General features: G+C 36.8%; 1 protein-coding gene across 3 annotated transcripts in view; it reads left to right on the top strand.

The window, feature by feature from the left end:
- DGKI (diacylglycerol kinase iota) overlaps positions 1-21,115 on the top strand; it is a 560,838-nt gene that overhangs the window by 333,228 nt on the left and 206,495 nt on the right. For all 3 annotated transcript variants that reach the window (XM_053718992.1, XM_053718991.1, XM_053718990.1), the window contains 3 exons: positions 9,032-9,111; positions 9,860-9,898; positions 17,235-17,304. In XM_053718992.1, the coding sequence (XP_053574967.1) occupies positions 9,032-9,111; positions 9,860-9,898; positions 17,235-17,304 (189 nt within the window). The remainder of the gene's footprint in view (positions 1-9,031; positions 9,112-9,859; positions 9,899-17,234; positions 17,305-21,115) is intronic.

The following is a 21,115-nucleotide window of genomic DNA, read 5'->3' as shown; positions in this document are numbered from 1 at the left end:
TTGGTGACTGTACTTATACTGTATGCCTATTGTCATTGGCTCACCCAGAATACCAAGAGAATGAGGCAAATTTGATAATTGAAGTAAATTGGATTTTTTTTAAATGTGCAGTATCAATTATCTATTACCATAAAAACAGTTCATAGCAAACATTAGTGTTGTGTTTTACGCACCTTTAACGTTTCATTTTGATTTTCATCAAACAAAAAAAACTGATTTTTTTCTTTTATGATCAGATGTGACAGCGCGGTCCAGCTCAGTGCTCCTGTTGTGTTTGTAATATTGTGCGTGTTTAGATTCTGATTATAAATTTGAGGCTGCAGCAAGGTCTTAGAGTTGATTGGTTTCTGTAAATGTTAGAGCTGAACTTGCGCAGCACATTTAAATATTGGACTTTTATATCCTAGTGACTCTCAACTGATATGTCAACAGGAATTAATTAGACAGAAAGAAAATAAATAGCACTCAGATCACACCAGATGCTCACAAAGTTAACAAAAGGGCATTAAAATATTTACTGATGAGCATCAATTTTTTTCACAACAAAAGTCCAAAAGTAAAAATTGAACAAATAAAAGGGACATTAAAGGGACAGTCTAGTCAAAATTAAACTTTCATGATTCAGATAGATAGGGCATATAATTTTAATAAACTTTCCAATTTATTTTTATGATCAAATTTACTTTGTTCTTTTGGTGTTCTTTGTTGAAATCTAAACCTTGGTACTGGTAGGCTCACATGCTAATTTATAAGCCTTTGAAGGCCGCCTCTTATCTCAGAACATTTTGACAGTTTTTCACATTTAGACAGTGATAGTTCATGTGTGTCATATAGATAACATTGTGCTCTCTCCCGTGGAGTTATTTATGAGTCTTCACTAATTGGATAAAATGCAAGTCTGTCAAAAGAACTGATATAAGGGGGGCAGTCTGCAGACGCTTAGATTTAAGGTAATCACAGAGGTCTAAAGTATATTAATATAAAAGTGTTGGTTATGCAAAACTGGGGAATCAGTAATAAAGAAATTATCTATCTTTTCAAACAATAACAATTCTGGAGTAGACTGTCCCTTTAAACTAAAAAATTAGGTTCCTTAGGTTTAATTATGATTAGTAAAAAATAATTTGCAGTGACCTTTATGTATTTTGCTCACTATTTCTGCAAATGTTTTCACTGCCCCAGAGAATCTGGAATACATTCTATAGTTCCAGAACTGACCCTGCAACATGCTACACAGTGCAGGAATTTGTTTATATCTGTCCATAATTGGTCAAATCAAATGGGATTAGATAGACAATACTCTCAAGAGGCTTTTTAAGGGGTATGTTGCTATAAATTAATAGTAATTAAATGTGTATATGCAGACTTTTTGAAATGCAGTGCATTATTGCTGAAATGTATTATGCAAAATTTAAAAAAAAGTTTAATTTTCCAGATCCCGTCAAGCATAACTGTTCACCATTTACACTATGATTTTTTCTTTTTCTTACAATTGCTTTCTTTTTTATATTCTCCAGAAAGTTCTTATTAGCAATGTAATGCGCCCGCAACTATACTTTTTAGAAACTCAAAATATACAACAAAGAAATATATTCTGTACTGGCCATGCCAAGATTGTTGCCATTAGTTTTTCCTGGCAGCCACACAGGGTTCCTGTGACCGAGGGATTTATAAAGTTTCTTTCTTGGCTGTATATCGTTCTAGACTTTTTTTTTTTAAACGTGATTATTCGCTAATGTTTGATTTCTGCATAATAATGTTCAGCCCTGTGCACTAATAAATCACAGTGTGTTACAAATTAGCCTGAAGGTTTACATCTCATGAATTATTTTGTTTAGCTACATGCCCAGCACAATGTATACAGCGTGTGTTCTGTTTAATATATTCTACATTAAATACAGGAGAATTACAAAATCAACAAATGTAAAATAAATAGACAATGCAATAACCGTCTGAATTTCAAAAAAAGCAGCAGATTTTTTTTTTTTATGACAAATTTCAAAGGTAATTCCATTTTCCCTGCCACCGATACCCACCAGGCAATCACAAATGTATTTAAGTATATACTGTAAGCTGTTGCACATGCTCAGTAGATGCTGGTGCATCAGAAAGTGTAAATAGAAAAAGATTGTGCACATTTTTATAAGGGTAGAAGTTTTTTAACCCTTTAACCACATGGATGTAGCCTACACATCCCGCATGCTTAAAGAAATAGTCTAATCAGATTTAAACTTTCATGATTCAGATAGAGCACCGGTTTTAAGCAACTTTCTAATTTACTCCTATTATCAATTTTTCTTCATTCTCTTGGTATCTTTATTTGAATGTAAGCTTAGAAGCTGGCCCATTTTTGGTTCAGCACCTGGGTAGCGCTTGCTGATTGGTGGCTACATTTAGACAACAATTAGAAAGTGCTACCCAGGTGCTGAACCAAAAATGGGCTGGCTCCTAAGCTTACATTCTTGCCTTTTCAAATAAAGATACCAAGAGAATGAAGAAAATGTGATAATAGGAGTAAATAAGAAAGTTGCCTGCTCTGTCTGAATCATAAAAGTTTAATTTTGACTAGACTATTCCTTTAAGGGATTTTCAGTCCTGTAATAGCTCAGGTCTCAACAACAGCGGCAAGATGCACTATTACTACATACCTCACTCCATTTCAGAAATAGCGCAGTCTTTCCATTGTTATCACGCGTCACGCTATTTAATTGTGAGTGACAATAACAGCGGATGTGAAGGGCTTGTCGGCTGTTTTTAAGGGTTAAATGTGTATGCTTTATCTGAATCATGAAGGTTTAATGACTTTAGTGTCACTGAGTAAAACTTGTGTTTGGGTTAATGTGATGGGATATATTATTAGAATCTTAACGTTACAATGCTAAGAGTGAAAAAAGTAAGGCCTTAAAGGGACAGGAAACCCCATGATTTTCTTACATTTTAAACAACTTTCCAATTTACTTCTATTAAAGTTATCCTTTGCTGAAGGAACAGCATTGCACTACTGGCAGCTAGCTGAACACATCTAGTTAGCCAATCACAAGAGACAAATGTGTGCAGGCACCAATCAGGAGCTAGCTCCCACTAGTGTAGGATATGTGCATATTCTTTGATCAACAAGGGATACCAAGAGAACAAAGCACATTTGAAAATAGAAGTGAATTTAAAAGTGTCTTAAAGTAACATGCTCTATTTGAATCATGCAAGTTTCATTTTGACTTTCCTATACCTTTAACTTATGATTGCAGAATTGCAAACTCTACTTTTAGTAAAATAGGGGAGATAAACTTTTCCAGTTTCAGTATTACATTTTCCTATTTCTCTTTGAGTGTTTTGTTGAATCAGCTTATTTAATTAGAGCATACTGACGTAGGCTCAGGAATGTGCATGTGTCTTGAGTACTGTATGTATAACCGGCTGCTGAGGGGACTTAAAACTAATTATTGCACTATTGCTTGCAGATAACGGTTTGTTTAACCCCTGCAAAGGCATTAAACGCAGAGTTAAAATCAGCTTCTGAGCAGCAATGCACTACTGGGGGCTAGCTGATTACATCTAGTGAGCGAAATGCGTGGAGCCACCAATCACCAGCTAACTCCCAGTAGTACAAAGCACTTTTAGGGACAAAACAGAGCGCTTCATTGTATGGAACTACCCAGTGGTTAAATTAAATTTGCAATGGTAAAAAAAATACTTTCTATTAAAAGAAACAAATAATAAAAAGATTAAACAAATTAAAAACAACAATAATAAAAGCTTCTAAATGTCATGTGACTCCTAATAAAGGATAGCTATACCACAACTAATAGAACTGCATATGTCTCAAAATATGTGGAAAAGCACACTTAAATAACCAGTCCCGTAATAATAATAAAAACGTGAGTGATATATCGATCATTCCTCTTGGAGTCTGGCGTTTCACTTTCAAACAATCCTCGTATCAGAGTGCTGATGTTACTGGGACAGATCTGTTTGTGCCAGTCTTTGCCACTCTTCAAAGAGGTGGGGGGAACACAAAAGAAACATAGACAACAATATCAAAAACCATAGTATCCCCAAACATGCCAGTCTTTGCCACTCTTCACCTACTGATTGTTTTTCTATATTCCCATTAGAACAGATCCTACCCAAGTGGGGCAGGAACAGGTTTTTACATTTGAGACAAAGGGAGACCTTTTGGATTTGGAAACTCAAAAGTTTGTCCCCTGGTGGTCTCAATGCCAATATCGATATGGCAGCTTTTAACTAGTTTTTTAATATATTTTTTAACATATATTTTGCTGATGGTATCTTTATGATGACTTCTACCACCATTGCCTTATGTGAAAATTAATATAGATACAACATTATTGACGATGGATTGATATAACGTATTCCATGTTTGATGCCTTATGGGTTGTGGTTTCAGCCATACTCATGAGATATGAGCAGTTATAGATGCATATTTGCATGTATAGCTAGATATTATATTTGCATATTATATATGCAAATATAATATAGATATAACATGATTGTTATATCTATATAGATAGGGATAGATATATCGTAGTTCATGTGGGGTGCCTTATGGGTTGTGGTTTCAGCCATACTCATGAGATACGAGACGTGCATAGGTACATATATGCATGTATAGCTAGATAATTTATTTGCATACCATTTATAAATATGTTTTACTAGTAAATTTTATCTGCACCTTTTATTTATTTATTCAGTTTCATAATTTATTGTTGTGTACACCTTCGCATTTTTTTACGTTCTATGCTATAGAAATCTTTAACTTTAGGTCTCTCATATGAGGCTAATATTTACTGTATTGTGATGCATTATCCTGCAAATATTATATTATTTGTTATCCGGATTGATAGATATTTTAGTTTTACCTGCTTTATGTTTATTTTTAGTGTGCGCGATTGGTGTCACCACTTAGAGTTTCCCATTGATAAAAACATATACATATATCATTTACATTCTCGTATTTATACTACTTATATGGACATAGACTTATTTCCTCTATGCGTATTTTATATTTTATATACCCCTTATAATAGTGCCTGTGCAATTTTATCCTGCACGATTTTGCATATATGACACGAGTGGCAGTTTTTTACTCATGCTGTGCACATCGCATAGAGGCTTGAAAAGTATTCCCTCTAACATTGGACAATGACAACCAATGGTAGCTCTTGTAGTGGTCACACCTCCACGCATGCGCTGTTCACTTTAGAAGACGCCGAAAACTCGGCAATAAAAGTTTGTGGTTTTAATCATTTTGTATATTGCACCTGAGGAAACGGTCAGGAAAGACCGAGAAACGTTGTGCTGCTATACTTCAAATAAAGTCTGTTTGTTTTTACTAGACTTTTGCCACGAACCATCATCTTTTTCAATCATACTATCTACAATTTTATTCAACATTTGGATTCATTTTGATACATTGTATCCAAGAGTGTATCTACTTTTACTGGTGTATCCATTAACACCAGTGAACGATCCGGCTTGGCGCTGAGCTTGTGGCTAGTCACTGCATGCTGTTAGCCTGTCGCCGCTCCCACGCTTCAGAGCTGCTCTGACATCCATCAGTGTGAGTTAGCTGGACGACTCCCAACAGTCCAGAAGGCATTTGTGACACTTCTCAAGTGTCATACAGCTTGTAAGTACGGTCTTACTTGTACATTTGGCGTGTTTGAATCATCTGATTGTGCACCATGGTGGCGCCTTCTTTTTTTATCTTTCACATCTACAGATCTGTTTGTAGCCTGTCTCAATCAAAGCCAATCTAGTGAAAAAATAGAAAGACAGCGCAACTCCTAAAAACAATAAAAGTTGCATTTACATTAAAACTAATGTCATCAAGCGTAAGCACGTGACTGACAAACAGGACACGTTGGAGATACATAACAAAGCAGTCAGTACCCACGTGATCAGAATATTTGTACCTACCGCATAGATGCCAACTATTCCCCTTAATCTCTTGGATACAGTTTTTAAGCGAGGAAAGTGGGAGATGGCTAGTGGTTTTTACCAGGACTACTGTTATCATTTTATACGCTTGATGACGCTTGTGAGTGCAACTTTTATTGTTTTAGAGAAGCAATCTATTGTTATTTATTAAAGGGACAGTATACTCCAAATTTCAATTGCAATTTTTAAATATGCAACATGTATTTAAGTAGACTTTCATTCATCAAATTATTCAAAACTTTTTTTTTTTAGTTATCTAATTTATATTGAAAGTTGTACCGCTTGTGTATTCACAGTCTGCCTTCTCTACCGCCGCTTTTTTTTCATATATTTCAAGAATTTCCATTTACCCAATAACGTTTATATCGGTCGAGCTATTTACCTTGTTTGACAGCGCGCGCACAATGACTTCATCTTCTCCTGCTTGCGTTCTGCGCATGCCCCCAATCAGACGTCCATGCTAAGCGTTCGATGCTTACAATATTGCATCTAATAGTCACAAGCGTGATCGAGCTTTTGTGGGAGGATAGAGTTACGTCACATAATTTACATGTGGGAAGTACAGAGTAAGTCTATACCACCCACTTTGGGGACGCCGTGGAGGGGTTGGAGAACGGACAAAAATAAACGGTTAGGATGCAAAAATAAAAATGGAATAAAACATGTTTGAATCTATTTTATCGATAACTGCACTATGCTGTTAAATTGTAAGTATATATCGGAGTTTATAGTTATCTTTAACATCGACTGAGTTTACTGACCCTTTAAACCTTGAATCAGAGTTGTGCTGTCTTTTTCTATTTTTTCACTAGATTAACTCCCAGTAGTGCATTGCTGTTGAGGATATTTACATATGCAACCATGCATATACCATGAGAACAAAGTGCATTTGAGTGTATCGCTGGCTAGAATGAGAACCAGAGCAGATACTGGTCATGAGTGTTTTGGGGAGTTCTTGATGTGTGGTTGAGATTTTTCTCCTAAACTCATTGAAGCAAGTGGAATTTATAGAGAATCTGTTTATAGAGTATTGCGTCTCACATATTAGGTTGTCTTGATATTTTTTTTTATTTTTTTTATTGAATTTTTTCAAAGTTTTCTTTTATGACTTTGCGTCCGATTACAATATTTCCAATATCTGCTCCCAACAACAAGGTTTCAGTTTCGGCTAATATGGGTAGAGTGTTTTTCAGGTTATCACAAACCAAAATGATTCAGACTGCTACAACCTCACTTGTTATTGGAATCAAAACTGAGAATCCATCTGAAACTTACTTATACAATGACCAATTCAATTGTTTTAAAGTCACCTCTTTTGTACAGTGTGTAAAGGAAATCATTGTTTCTATGTGTGAGATGAACCTATTGTAATCTGAATACAGCCTGATAACTGGTAAATAATATATAGGAATGATGGCTATACTAGGCATATTTGCTTAAAGAGATGTCAAATCCACATTTTTTATTTAATGACTCAGATAGAACATGCAATTTGAAACTACTTTCTAATTTACTCTCATATTTTGTCTTTGTTCCCTTGGTATCTTTGGTTGAAAAGCAAGGGCATAAGCTTAGAAGCCGGCCCATTTCTGGAGCACTATATGGAAGCAGTTTTCCAAAAATGATATGCATTTGTGAGAACACTAGATGGCAGCACTATTTCCTGCCATGCAGTGAACCAGATGCCTACCTAGGTATCTCTTCAACACAGAATGTCATGGGAACAAAGCAAATTTGCTAATAAAAGTACATTGAAAGCATTTTTAAAATTATATGTTCTGTCTGAATCACAAACATTTTTGGGTTTCATATCATATGTTACAGCAATATTTTTCCAGCAAGATAATAGTTCCATGAACAAGTCTTTATTGAATATGGGCTATTGTTGCCATGTAGTGCTCAAGACTTGTGCATGCTCCTGAGCTTACATAGATATTCTCACATGGAAAAGAGCTGAGTTTCAACAAAAGTGTTTTTTTTTATATTTTCATAAAAATGTTTTTGAGATTTATGTTCAGCTTCATTTGATGCTGGAGAGGATAATGCTCAGAGGCATAACTAGACATCACTGGTCCTGAACCTGCAGCAACATTGTAGAATGAGAGAACCCTATAACTTTAAATTACAAAGAACCTTAGAATTTTGAATTAAAGAAAACCCTAGATATTTGAATTAAATAGAACCCTAAAGTTTGAATTACAGAGAACCATAGAGCTTTGAATTACAGAGAACCCTAGATCTTTGAATTAAAGAGACTCCTAGAATTTAAATTAAGGAGAACCCTAGAGCTTTGAATGACAGAATACCCTAAAGCTTTGAATTGAGAACCCTAGAGCTTTGAATTAAATAGAACCCTAGAGTTTGAATTACCGGGAACCCTAGAGCTTTGAACTACAGAGAACCCTATGGCTTTGAATTAAAGAGAACCCTAGAGTTTGAATTACAGAGAACCCTAGAGCTTTGAATTACCGAAAACCCTAGGGCTTTGAATTAAAGAGAACCCTAGAGTTTGAATTACAGACAACCCTAGGGCTTTGAATTAAAGAGAACCCTAGAGTTTGAATCACAGGGAACCCTAGCGCTTTGAATTACAGAGTACCGTAGGGCTTTGAATTGCAGAGAACCCTAGAGCTTTGAATTAAAGAGAACCCTAGAGTTTGAATTAAAGAGAACCCTAGGTGAATTCAGTACAAGAGTTCTGGATTTTGTTTTTAGATGCTTACTAAAGCAACTTTAGTACTGGACTCCATATTGTTTGTACTGACTGAATCTGAAATGGTCAGCACTTACAGCTCTGCCTGGTGTATAAGGATCCAACTTGCCATTTACATTTTTGTCAGATCTTTTCAGAAACCTGCAGTAGTAAAACGTACATTGAGAATTGGAACCATGGTCACCATACCTGTCACACAAAGTATTTAGAGATCAGAATTTTTCACTGCCATGATTCAGATTACTAGTGAAGGGAGATGTAATGGGAGAAACAGTACTATTTAGAGAACTTTCAAATGAAATGTACATTTATTGAGATGGTCCAATCAGAGCTGACTGCACTGTTTGCTTCCTTCTGCAGCTATCCCGCTAGGTATTATAGTGGTACGAGGAGACTGTGACCTGGAGACCTGCCGAATGTATATTGATCGTCTGCAGGAGGTAAGTTCTATTACTGTAATATAGCAAAACAAAATATTCAAGAATACTGCATGGGCCATATTAAGTATACAAAGTATGTTACATGCTGTTACATTACAGAACTCTCATATATTCAGGTGTAGCAAAGAACAAACATTTGATAATGGGTTAGGATTTTGATTTACTTGTTTATTTGAGGTTGAGAAAGCTTTCTGTGGACACAAAAGTCAGTCAAGATATATAGGTTTGCACTCTGGTGAAAAATGAAGTATAGATAATATCTAGTAGATAGTTCCAGACCCCTGACTTTAGTAACATAAATTAGGGAGTATTTATATGTTAGCTTATAAGTCAAGCAAGTCTGCATAACAACTTTGTGTATTTGTGGAGTGAGGGCTACAAGGGGCACACACACATCTAATCATAAGCATTCACTTTAATCACTCTTTAGATGGCAATATGCCACTATTTCATGTGTTCAACAAGCATTTCTCTCTTGCTGAACATATTTTGAATGATATTATGTTTGTTTGTTTGTTTTTTAACCTTCTGGGACAATGTCTTCAGGTGCCCATGGCTAAAAAGTGCTTTGCCACATCATAAATAAATAAATGTTGTGAGGGTGAATATCCAATATATATCAGTAAACAGGGTTGGAACTAGATTACGAAATTGTTTGGGGGGTGTAAACATCAAGTATTGAGGGGGGTACTAGAGCAAGACACTATGTAGTTTGCTAGCATAAAACTGTTTTCCCCCCTTACTGTAGGATCTTCATTCTGTGACACAACACAGAGAAAACTGCCAGGTAAGCATAGCACAGTTCTTTTTTATAAGTGTGCCATAGTACTATATTGTAAGCAATGCAAGCCACAGTACTATTTTATAAGTGTGCCATAGTACTATATTGTAAGCAAGCCACAGTACTATTTTATAAGCGTGCCACAGTACTATATTGTAAGCAATGCAAGCCACAGTACTATTTTATAAGCGTGCCACAGTGCTATATTGTAAGCATGCCACAGTACTATTTTATAAGCATGCCACAGTACTATTCTATAAGTGTGCCACAGAACTATATTGTAAGCATGCCACAGTACTATTTTATAAGTGTGTCACTGTACTATATTGTAAGCATGCTACAGTACTATTTTATAAGCATGCCACAGTACTATTTTATAAGCGTGCCAAAGTACTATTTTATAAGCGTGCCACAGTACTATTTTATAAGCGTGCCACAGTACTATATTGTGAGCAGGCTACAGTACTATATTGTAAGCATGCCACAGTATTATTTTATAAGCATGCCACAGTAATATACTGTAGGCATGCCACAGTATTATTCTATAAGTGTGCCACAGAACTATATTGTAAGCATGCCACAGTACTATTTTATAAGTGTGCCACAGAACTATATTGTAAGCATACCACAGTACTATTTTATAAACATGCCATAGTACTATATTGTAAGCATGCCACAGTATTATTTTATGTGTGTCACTGTGCTATATTGTAAGCATAGCACAGTACTATTTGATAAGTGTGCCACAATAATATATTGTAAGAATACCACAGTACTATTCTATAAGTATGCCATAGTACTATATTGTAAGCTTACCATAGTACTATTTTATAAGCGTGCCACAGCACTGTATTGTAGGTGTGCCAGAGTACTATATTGTAGGTGTGCCAGAGTACTATATTGTAGGTGTGCCAGAGTACTATATTGTAAGCGTGCCACAGCACTGTATTGTAGGTGTGCCAGAGTACTATATTGCAGGTGTGCCAGAGTACTATATTGTAAGTGTGCCACAGCACTGTATTGTAAGAGTTCCAGAGTATTATTGTATAAGTGTGCCAAGGTATAATTTTATAAGCGTGCAACAGTACTATATTGTAAGCATGCCACAGTTACTGCCACAGTACTACCGTATAGGAGCTGTGGACGTCTTTGTTCTATATAGATACATTTTGTGCTTTCACATTCCTGTAAAAAAATGTTGCACAGTAAACTCTAACCGATGCGTGTGTTGGTATATTGCACTACATGTGTCTTCTCAGCGCCACTTTTATTAATTCCGCAGTAGAAGCTTGTTTTAAAAAGATAAAAATATTTGATTTTTGATGCAGACTTGAACTTTAGATTTCTCACATCTTCTATAAAGTGCAGAGGACTGAAACTTTGTTCTCTTTATGGATAATAGATTAAGAAACATAGGCTCAGTATGTGACATATTAATTCAGAACAAATAAGGATTTACTGGCCATGTTTGCCATGAAAACTTTTGTATTTTCAGATATTTTTTTTAAATAAAAAACATCCTTTACTAAGTCAGTCAATGTTGCTGTAGGGTCTATAATTTGTAGGCAATATTGTCGGTAATAAGTTAATCTGCTGCTCTTCTGGGGTCAGCTAGGTACATTAAGTGCATTATATACAGTTCTGAGACATGTGATCTACCTACCCATGATTCTCCAGTGCACAAGGTTACTACCAGAGCATTGCTAAAGAGGCTACCTGTTATTATAGGGGACAATAAGGGTTTGTGCTATGGGGCTACCAGAAGTTTGCTACAGGGTTACCAGCGGCATTAGTTAGGAGTGATAACAGGGTTGTTGCTAAGTGAGTATACCAGGGCCATTATTAAGGGGATAACAGGGTTGTTGCTAAGTGAGTATACCAGGGCCATTATTAAGGGGAGTAACGGGGTTGTTGCTAAGTGAGTATACCAGGGCCATTATTAAGAGGATAACAGGGTTGTTGCTAAGTGAGTATACCAGGGCCATTATTAAGGGGGATTACAGGGTTGTTGCTAAGTGAGTATACCAGGGCCATTATTAAGGGGGATTACAGGGTTGTTGCTAAGTGAGTATACCAGGGCCATTATTAAGGGGATAACAGGGTTGTTGCTAAGTGAGTATACCAGGGCCATTATTAAGGGGTATAACAGGGTTGTTGCTAAGTGAGTATACCAGGGCCATTATTAAGGGGATAACAGGTTTGTTGCTATGTGAGTATACCAGGGCCATTATTAAGAGGATAACAGGGTTGTTGCTAAGTGAGTATACCAGGGCCAATATTAAGGGGATAACAGGGTTGTTGCTTAGTGAGTATACCAGGGCCATTATTAAGGGGATAACAGGGTTGTTGCTTAGTGAGTATACCAGGGCCATTATTAAGAGGATAACAGGGTTTTTGCTAAGTGAGTATACCAGGGCCATTATTAAGGGGATAACAGGGTTGTTGCTTAGTGAGTATACCAGGGCCATTATTAAGGGGATAACAGGGTTGTTGCTTAGTGAGTATACCAGGGCCATTATTAAGGGGATAACAGGGTTGTTGCTAAGTGAGTATACCAGGGCTATTATTAAGGCGAGTAACAGGGTTGTTGCTAAGTGAGTATACCAGGGCCATTATTAAGGGGATAACAGGGTTGTTGCTTAGTGAGTATACCAGGGCCATTATTAAGGGGATAACAGGGTTGTTGCTTAGTGAGTATACCAGGGCCATTATTAAGAGGATAACAGGGTTTTTGCTAAGTGAGTATACCAGGGCCATTATTAAGGGGATAACAGGGTTGTTGCTTAGTGAGTATACCAGGGCCATTATTAAGGGGATAACAGGGTTGTTGCTAAGTAAGTATACCAGGGCCATTATTAAGGGGAGTTGCAGGGTTTTTGCTAAGTGAGTATACCAGGGCCTTTATTAAAGGGCCACTAAACCCAAAATCTTTCTTTCATGATTCAGATAGAGAATAGAAATTTAAACAACATTACAATTTACTTCTATTATTTATTTTGCTTCATTTTTTAGATATCCTTAGTTGAAGAAAAAGCAATGCACATGGTGAGCCAATCACACAAGGCTTCTATGTGCAGCAACCAATCAGCAGCTACTGAGCATATCTAGATATACTTTTCAGCAAAGAATATCAAGAGAATAAAACAAATTAGATAATATAAGTAAATTAGAAAGATGTTTAAAATTGCATTCTCTTTCTAAATCATGAAAGAAAAAATGTGGGTCTCATGTCCCTTTAAGGGGAGTTACAGGGTTTTTGCTAAGTGAGTATACCAGGGCCATTATTAAGGGGGATAACAGGGTTGTTGCTAAGTGAGTATACCAGGGCCATTATTAAGGGGGATAACAGGGTTGTTGCTAAGTGAAAATACCAGGGCCATTATTAAGGGGGATAACAGGGTTGTTGCTAAGTGAGTATACCAGGGCCATTACTAAGGGGATAACAGGGTTGTTGCTAAGTGAGTATACCAGGGCTATTATTAAGGGGAGTAACAAGGTTGTTGCTAAGTGAGTATACCAGGGTATTATTAAGGGGAGTTACAGGGTTTTTGCTAAGTGAGTATACCAGGGCCCTTATTAAGGCGAGTAACAGGGTTGTTGCTAAGTGAGTATACCAGGGCCATTATTAAGAGGAGTAACAGAGTTGTTGCTAAGTGAGTATACCAGGACCATTACTAAGGGGATAACAGGGTTGTTGCTAAGTGAGTATACCAGGGCTATTATTAAGGGGAGTTACAGGGTTTTTGCTAAGTGAGTATACCAGGGCCCTTATTAAGGCGAGTAACAGGGTTGTTGCTAAGTGAGTATACCAGGGCCATTATTAAGGGGGATAACAGGGTTGTTGCTAAGTGAGTATACCAGGGCCAATACTAAGGGGATAACAGGGTTGTTGCTAAGTGAGTATACCAGGGCTATTATTAAGGGGAGTTACAGGGTTTTTGCTGAGTATACCAGGGCTATTATTAAGGGGAGTAACAGGGTTGTTGCTAAGTGAGTATACCAGGGCTATTATTAAGGGGAGTTACAGGGTTGTTGCTATGTGAGTATACCAGGGCCCTTATTAAGGCGAGTAACAGGGTTGTTGCTAAGTGAGTATACCAGGGCCATTATTAAGAGGAGTAACAGGGTTGTTGCTAAGTGAGTATACCAGGGCCATTACTAAGGGGATAACAGGGTTGTTGCTAAGTGAGTATACCAGGGCTATTATTAAGGGGAGTTACAGGGTTTTTGCTGAGTATACCAGGGCCCTTATTAAGGCGAGTAACAGGGTTGTTGCTAAGTGAGTATACCAGGGCCATTATTAAGGGGGATAACAGGGTTGTTGCTTAGTGAGTATACCAGGGCCATTACTAAGGGGATAACAGGGTTGTTGCTAAGTGACTATACCAGGGCTATTATTAAGGGGAGTAACAGGGTTGTTGCTAAGTGAGTATACCAGGGCCACTATTAAAGGGAGTAACAGGGTTTTTGCTAAGTGAGTATACCAGGGCCCTTATTAAGGCGAGTAACAGGGTTGTTGCTAAGTGAGTATACCAGGGCCATTATTAAGGGGGATAACAGGTTTGTTGCTATGTGAGTATACCAGGGCCATTATTAAGGGGGATAACAGGGTTGTTGCTATGTGAGTATACCAGGGCCATTATTAAGGGGGATAACAGGGTTGTTGCTAAGTGAGTATACCAGGACCATTATTAAGGGGGATAACAGGGTTGTTGCTAAGTGAGTATACCAGGGCCATTATTAAGGGGATAACAGGGTTGTTGCTAAGTGAGTATACAAGGGCCATTATTAAGAGGAGTAACAGGGTTGTTGCTAAGTGAGTATACCAGGGCCATTATTAAGAGGATAACAGGGTTGTTGCTAAGTGAGTATACCAGGGCCATTATTAAGAGGATAACAGGGTTGTTGCTAAGTGAGTATACCTGGGCCATTATTAAGGGGTATAACAGGGTTGTTGCTAAGTGAGTATACCAGGGCCATTATTAAGAGGATAACAGGGTTGTTGCTAAGTGAGTATACCAGGGCCATTATTAAGAGGAGTAACAGGGTTGTTGCTAAGTGAGTATACCAGGGCCATTACTAAGGGGATAACAGGGTTGTTGCTAAGTGAGTATACCAGGGCTATTATTAAGGGGAGTTACAGGGTTTTTGCTAAGTGAGTATACCAGGGCCCTTATTAAGGCGAGTAACAGGGTTGTTGCTAAGTGAGTATACCAGGGCCATTATTAAGGGGGATAACAGGGTTGTTGCTAAGTGAGTATACCAGGGCCATTACTAAGGGGATAACAGGGTTGTTGCTAAGTGAGTATACCAGGGCTATTATTAAGGGGAGTAACAGGGTTGTTGCTAAGTGAGTATACCAGGGCTATTATTAAGGGGAGTTACAGGGTTTTTGCTAAGTGAGTATACCAGGGCCCTTATTAAGGCGAGTAACAGGGTTGTTGCTAAGTGAGTATACCAGGGCCATTATTAAGAGGAGTAACAAGGTTGTTGCTAAGTGAGTATACCAGGGCCATTACTAAGGGGATAACAGGGTTGTTGCTAAGTGAGTATACCAGGGCTATTATTAAGGGGAGTTACAGGGTTTTTGCTAAGTGAGTATACCAGGGCCCTTATTAAGGCGAGTAACAGGGTTGTTGCTAAGTGAGTATACCAGGGCCATTATTAAGGGGGATAACAGGGTTGTTGCTTAGTGAGTATACCAGGGCCATTACTAAGGGGATAACAGGGTTGTTGCTAAGTGAGTATACCAGGGCTATTATTAAGGGGAGTAACAGGGTTGTTGCTAAGTGAGTATACCAGGGCCACTATTAAAGGGAGTAACAGGGTTTTTGCTAAGTGAGTATACCAGGGCCATTATTAAGGGGGATAACAGGTTTGTTGCTATGTGAGTATACCAGGGCCATTATTAAGGGGGATAACAGGGTTGTTGCTATGTGAGTATACCAGGGCCATTATTAAGGGGGATAACAGGGTTGTTGCTAAGTGAGTATACCAGGACCATTATTAAGGGGGATAACAGGGTTGTTGCTAAGTGAGTATACCAGGGCCATTATTAAGGGGATAACAGGGTTGTTGCTAAGTGAGTATACAAGGGCCATTATTAAGAGGAGTAACAGGGTTGTTGCTAAGTGAGTATACCAGGGCCATTATTAAGAGGATAACAGGGTTGTTGCTAAGTGAGTATACCAGGGCCATTATTAAGAGGATAACAGGGTTGTTGCTAAGTGAGTATACCTGGGCCATTATTAAGGGGTATAACAGGGTTGTTGCTAAGTGAGTATACCAGGGCCATTATTAAGAGGATAACAGGGTTGTTGCTAAGTGAGTATACCAGGGCCATTATTAAGGGGTATAACAGGGTTGTTGCTAAGTGAGTATACCAGGGCCATTATTAAGGGGCAACAGGTTTGATGCTAAGTGAGTATACCAGGGTCATTTTTAAGGGGATAACAGGGTTGTTGCTAAGTGAGTATACCAGGGCCATTATTAAGGGGTATAACAGGGTTGTTGCTAAGTGAGTATACCAGGGCCATTATTAAGGCGAGTTACAGGGTTGTTGCTAAGTGAGTATACCAGGGCCATTTTTAAGGGGAGTAACAGGGTTGTTGCTAAGTGATTATACCAGGATCATTATTAAGGGGCAACAGGTTTGATGCTAAGTGAGTATACCAGGGCCATTATTAAGGGGAGTAACAGGGTTGTTGCTAAGTGAGCATACTAGGGCCATTATTAAGGGGACTAACAGGGTTGTTGCTAAGTGAGTATACCAGGGCCATTATTAAGGCGAGTTACAGGGTTGTTGCTAAGTGAGTATACCAGGGCCATTTTTAAGGGGAGTAACAGGGTTGTTGCTAAGTGATTATACCAGGATCATTATTAAGGGGCAACAGGTTTGATGCTAAGTGAGTATACCAGGGCCATTATTAAGGGGAGTAACAGGGTTGTTGCTAAGTGAGCATACTAGGGCCATTATTAAGGGGACTAACAGGGTTGTTGCTAAGTGAGTATACCAGGGCCATTATTAAGGGGAGTAGCAGAGTTGATGCTAAGTGAGTATACCAGGGCCATTATTAATTGGACTAACAGGGTTGTTGCTAAGTGAGTATACCAGGGCCATTATTAAGGGGACTAACAGGGTTGTTGCTAAGTGAGTATACCAGGGCTATTATTAAGGGGATAACAGGGTTGTTGCTAAGTGAGTATACCAGGGCCATTATTAAGGGGACTAACAGGGTTGTTGCTAAGTGAGTATACCAGGGCCATTATTAAGGGGATAATAGAGTTCTTGCTAAGTAATATCCTAAGAATTTACTAATCTGTGTCATTTTTTTCCTTATAGGATCATGATGGCTCCTTCCCACAGTTGCTCTCAGCTCAACGGCTAAACCCACGATGGTGCTTCCTTGATGGTAAATCTGCTGTTCTTTGTAAATATTTACAGTATCTCCTTTGGGCTGTTGTGTGTGGCCATACAATATCTTTTTTTCTTTGTCACATCCTTTGCATGCAGACAATTTCCTTATGGCTAAGTGACACTTTTCTAATGATCTCTTTATCTAGCTCCATAAAAGTAATCAATTTAATTGACTGTTTTGTAGATATAATAAAAAATGTTTTTATTTAATTTTAAATTGTTAGGTATTTAAATTTAAGAATTATTATTACAAATGGTTTGACAATTTTAGATTTTTTCATACTGCTCTGTCCATTAATGACATAAGCCATTGCTTTCAGTGACATTACACACAGAGATTAAAATGTGGCTCTATTAATAACTGGGTTATCAAACTTTCCAAAGATTGTTTAACAATAAATAACTAAATAGAAATCTGCATACTACAAATACATTTTTGGGAGTTTGCATTTTTATTTTAGATAATTTCGGTGTTTTTTGTTGTTGTAATTTTAGTGTTTTTTATTTTTTGTAATGGTAGGTTTAATTTTTTTAATGTTAGGTTTTAGTGTAAGGCAGCTTAGGTTTTATTTGACAGTTAAGTTTGTATTTATTTTAACTAGGTAGTTACTAAATAGTTAATAACTATTTACTAACTAGTCTACCTAGTTAAAATAAATACAAACTTACCTGTGAAATAAAAATAAAACCAAAGCTAGCTACAATTTAACTATTAGTTATATTGTAGCTACAGTAGCTAGCTTATGTATTTAGTTTTAAATAGGTAGTTAGTTAATAATTGTAACTTTAATATAGCTCTATTTTAATTATGTTAAAGTTAGGTGGTGTTGGTGTTAGGGTTACGTTAGGTTTAGGGGTTAATAGTTTAATTTAGGTTGTTGTGATGTGGGGGCTGGTGGTTTAGGGGTTAATAGCTTTATTTAGTGGTAGTGATGTGGGAGGTCAGAGGTTTAGGGGTTAATAGCTTTATTTAGTTGCAGCGATGTCGGGGAGCAGCGGAATAGGGGTTAATAGATTTATTTTAGTGTGGTTGATGTTGGGGTGCAGGGGAATAGGGGTTAATAACTTTAGTATAGTGGAGGCGATATCGGGAGCGGCAGATTAGGGGTTAATAACATTATGTGGGGTTTATGTTAGGGTATTAGATTTAAACGTTACTTTTTTCTTTCCCCATAGACATCAATGGGGCTGCGTTACAGAGCTTTTCATTCCGCGATTGCAGGTGTTAGGCTTTTTTCTGACGCACTCTCCCCATTGATGTCTATGGGGAAAGCGTGCATGAGCACGTCAAAACAGTGCTTGTATTTTGTGCGGTATGGAGCCTAAAACCACCATATCGCACTTGTAATGGCTGCGCTATAGAGGGTTAAATAACGCATATTTTGTTGCGTTCGTTAATTTCCCTATAGCGTGCATAACTCGTAATCTAGCTGATAGTATTCTAATTTAAAGGAGCAGCAATGTATTACTGGGAATCGCTGCTCCTAGGCCTGACTAGATATCCATTTAAAAAAGTTAAACCAAGAGAAAGAAGCAAATTTAGATAATAGAAGTAAATTAGAGAGTTGGTTAAAATGGTTAAGTTCTTATCAGTAATATTTTTGTCTAAACTGCTTAAAAAAATGTCAACATAATTTATCTTTCAAAAAATACACATTGTCTTTAGAACTAGACTGTAGGATTTTTCAGGAACTAGACAGAGACATGACCATCAAAACCTTTGCAGATTTTAAGTCAGGGAACATTTACTATATTTTGTTAATATTAAATTGTCAGTATATTTATGAAAATCTTAGTAGTGCTATCCAAATAATATATATAAGTTTATGGCAGGGTTATAAACACAATACAAAGAAATAGAAACCCTTATCAACCATGCACCTACTAGACCATACAATTAATATAAATATCTGAATTCTTTTATTTAGTTAATATCCATAAACATATTGAACTATATTTGCAGTAAAAGGAAACTAAATAAAAGTTTATATGCGTAAAACCAACTCTTAAGATATGCTATCCTTCTTACAAAACCCAGAAAAATATACCTTCACAATTCAGCCTTTTATTTATTTAACACAATGGGACTAAAAACCTTTAACATCCAAGCAATACAATTCTAAACAGTGTTTATAAAACAATAGGATAATATATATTCTGCTATTTAACTGCAATTTATCCTAATACAAAATTAACTGACAATATCAGAACTTGCATAGATGAGTTACTTGGTCAATCAGACGCAGATTTAAACAATATATATATAGGCTGTGAAATGCTAATTAAAACACACTATTTCTTTAAATCTATTAAATACAAATTGACTATGCATATAACTTATCTTACAAAACCCTTGTATACATCACCCAAATAAACAGCAATCCGGTTCCCAATGTTTTGCAACAGATCCAATTCGTAGCGGTCTTTAGGTCATCTCATTTGAAAGAAGGTTTTTGCACAAATCAAGGATAAGTTTTAAGCTCCTTGCTGAAGTGAACTTTTTTTTTTTTAGGTATATCGCAGCCAAAATCAGATCACTAATTTTCAACAAGTTACAGACAACTCTCTCTTGTGCATTCAACACTCCCATTATATAATCATTGATGACATCATGTGGGTGGCACTACGGGAGCTGACCTTCCCATTGGTTATCTGGGAAGTCTAAATCGGATTGGCCCTTGGAAATTTCATTTTTAACAGCCAGAAAGAACCTTCTGGCTGTAGTTCTCGCAACATAACACCAGGTGGCAGCATACAGTACAACATAGCAATACAATACAGCATTTCTGACATTTTTAAGCAAGTTAATTTTTTTTTTTTCATAAAATGGTTATTTAATCAGATTACACTCTCTGCTTTAATCATATATAACCCCAATTACAGATGGTTAATATTAGGTTATTTTTTTTTGATTATTCTGATACCAAATATATTATTAACATTTTATTATATCAAGGCAATTTAATACTGCTAATTATTAGCTTAAAATGCATTATAATTTTATCAGTATTCTGGCATTTACATGTGAATAATAGCTTATTTTTAATTCAGTATTGTACTGTATTCCAAGTGAATCCTGTCTATGTAGATCTGAAATAAGAAAATAAATGTTAATAATCACTTCTCTTCAGGTCCATAAACATCTATTCATGTTTTTAAACACACAGAGGCTAAGTAAGATCTTTTGTGTTTTCAAAACATATACATCATTTCTATGTATATCTGAATTTATTTCCTATATAAATATCCCCTGCAGCAATCATCCACCTAATACAATGTGCTTAATTTTAATATATATATATCATGAATCATAATGTAAGTCATTTGTCTTCACTGTATTATCCTAACATTCTAACTTTTCAGTAACTTCAGTTGCCAGACTTTTTGTCTCATACTCACCACATGGGGTCAATCCATGAGGAGTTGTAAGAGTCTTTAAAACAGCATATTTCCTGTTTAGCCAGAAGTGCAGATGAGTATTTGATTTTATTTGTGTCACCTTCCCCCAAGAGGGGTTTTTGCAGTAAGTCTTCAAATAGAGATTCAGTGAGATAGAACTGTTGTATCACACGTGTCAAATTCCAAAGGGGTCCTTGAACACATTCTTTTCTCACCTCACCAAATGTTCTGAGGTTATAAAAATCTGCATATATAGTCAAATGAATAGGGTCACTGAGCTATTTCCTTTAGAAAAGAAATGTTTGTGTTTCAAAAAGGCTCTACTGATCGTCAATCCTGATAGACGTGTATTAGAAGCTGTGTTCAACAAACTCATGTTTAATTAATCCTGAGTTCTCATCTAACAT

This window comes from Bombina bombina, chromosome 6 (assembly GCF_027579735.1).
Source record: "Bombina bombina isolate aBomBom1 chromosome 6, aBomBom1.pri, whole genome shotgun sequence".
NCBI classification, from domain to species: domain Eukaryota; kingdom Metazoa; phylum Chordata; class Amphibia; order Anura; family Bombinatoridae; genus Bombina; species Bombina bombina.
Note: the sequence above shows the minus strand (reverse complement) of the source record. Positions and strands in the feature narration are given on the sequence as shown.